The 1,914-nt window shown below is 40.3% G+C and overlaps 1 protein-coding gene across 1 annotated transcript; it reads left to right on the top strand.

The window, feature by feature from the left end:
* Positions 1-442: 442 nt before the first annotated feature.
* Positions 443-1,675, top strand: LOC149256750 (F-box/kelch-repeat protein At5g15710-like). The gene has a single exon (XM_089455445.1). It carries the CDS (start codon positions 443-445, stop codon positions 1,673-1,675), a length of 1,233 nt encoding a protein of 410 aa, XP_089311571.1.
* Positions 1,676-1,914: the final 239 nt, after the last annotated feature.

Genomic DNA, 1,914 nt, shown 5'->3' with positions numbered 1-1,914 from the left:
GCGGCCCGGGGGTGCTGGAGAGAGGTGCCTCATAAACCTTAAAAGATCCGTGACATAAAAAAATTAATTTTATTAACTAATTTTAAGCATTATTATTAAGTCTAATGCATAAATCATGGTCGAAAACAAAACCAAAGACCATATGTAAGACAAAGAACCATATAGCCCTCGAATGCTGTGAATAAAGCATCCAATCATATCGCGTGCCCTCATCCAATCATGGACGTTTCGATTTCAATAGTGAAAGGCCATTTACAAGGAATTCGATTAAGAACATGTCGGCTCATGGTTATGACAATTAGCATAGTGTTTTATGCTGATATAAATTTTACCGTTAAACATGATTATCGCCGAAAGAAAAGGCAAGGCGGGAGATGTTACATAATTGAATCAAGTTAAGAACAGAGATAGCAGTTGGTTTCAAGTGTCTAGAAGTGTGAAAATGGACGCGTTGTTGGATGTTGATAGGGGTGAGGAAAACTCAAGGTGGTGGTCTCAATTGCCCGAATATCTGAAAGATGATATTTTAGCATGGTTGCCCCTAGAATCTGTCTGTAGATTTTTAGTGGTATGCAATCGCTGGAATGCCCTCCTTTCCTGCTCCAAATTTATAACCAATGAATGGGCCATCGCGGTTCCCAACCGTAAGCCGTTGCTTATTCTCTGCACATTTAACTCAGAATTGCCTTTGATGACATACTATTTCTTCACACAAACATGGAGAAAATCTTTTTCCTTTAACTTTCTGCAACAAGAGGAAGGCGGAAGAAACGCAAAATTTGATATCAGTTACCACAGATCTGTTGGAGGCCTCTTTCTGGTTGGTGCATGTGATCTCTTTCACTTCACTACTTATCATGTTTTCAATCCTCTCACTAGAACAACTTTACAGCTTCCCACCATGTTATCAATCCAGAAAGTCACTGTCATCGGAATGTGTAAAAGTGCTATTTCTATATGGATTACGAATTTCAGGAATATTTCAGAATTTAACAATGATGAAAATGAATCACCCTACACCGTGGTGGCAGTAGGCAAATCGCACAAGGAGAATGTAGAGATTTTGGAAATGTACGATTCCTCTGAAAATTGTTGGAGGATTGTGGGGCAATTACCCGGTAATGTAAGGGTAATGCGTATGAGAGTGGCAGAGGGTGGAAGATTGATCTTCTGCAACGGATTCTGCTACAGTCTAGCGATCAATACTGACCTTCCTCGTCGTGAATGGCGGGGCATCATAGGTTTCAGCATCGCAGATGGGATGCCAATGTTTGTCTCGCTACCGTTAGAGACGTTGGATCTTGCACCCATGGGGTGGCCTCAGTTGCTTACCTGCGGGTCGAGGGTTCTACTCACTGGAGGTATATCAGATCATCAGGGGCTTTCAGATACCGTGGGTATATGGGAGTTTCATCCAAATTCATCTTTATGGGCTGAGATTACGAGAATGCCTGCATTGATGTTAAATAGAATTTCTCCCATCAGACGCTTTGACAGTGTAGGAGTGGAGGATTGTGTATGTTTCATAGTCTTCAAAGACGGACCAGAAAGAGAGACGGTTGTAGAAGTTTACAACTTGAATCAAAATTCCTGGGGTTGGCTTCCCAACTGTCCCATGACTAGCCTGACAAAGGGTTTGTCCTCTGAAGCAAGGCTTGATATAGAACTCCGATGAAGCATTTCAGAAGATATAGTGACTGACAGTTTGTTTTTTAACAGAGATTATTTATCAAGTTGTACAGATATTTGGTATAATTTGACATTAGTTTTGATCATAATGACATTAGTGAAAAGAATTGTTGTCATATTGATAGTTTTTAAAGATGATGGACAAATGAGTTTCACGCAATGATGAAGAGGATGGTTGATAAAGAGGATGGTTTATTGTTCATAAGAGTAGTTTATGTACCGCTG

This window comes from Pinus tabuliformis, chromosome 7, assembly GCF_031772625.1.
Source record: "Pinus tabuliformis cultivar Carrire ecotype Pingquan chromosome 7, CPIR1, whole genome shotgun sequence".
NCBI lineage: Eukaryota > Viridiplantae > Streptophyta > Pinopsida > Pinales > Pinaceae > Pinus > Pinus tabuliformis.
The sequence above is the reverse complement of the archived record's forward strand: the minus strand, read 5'-3'. Positions and strand labels throughout refer to the sequence as shown.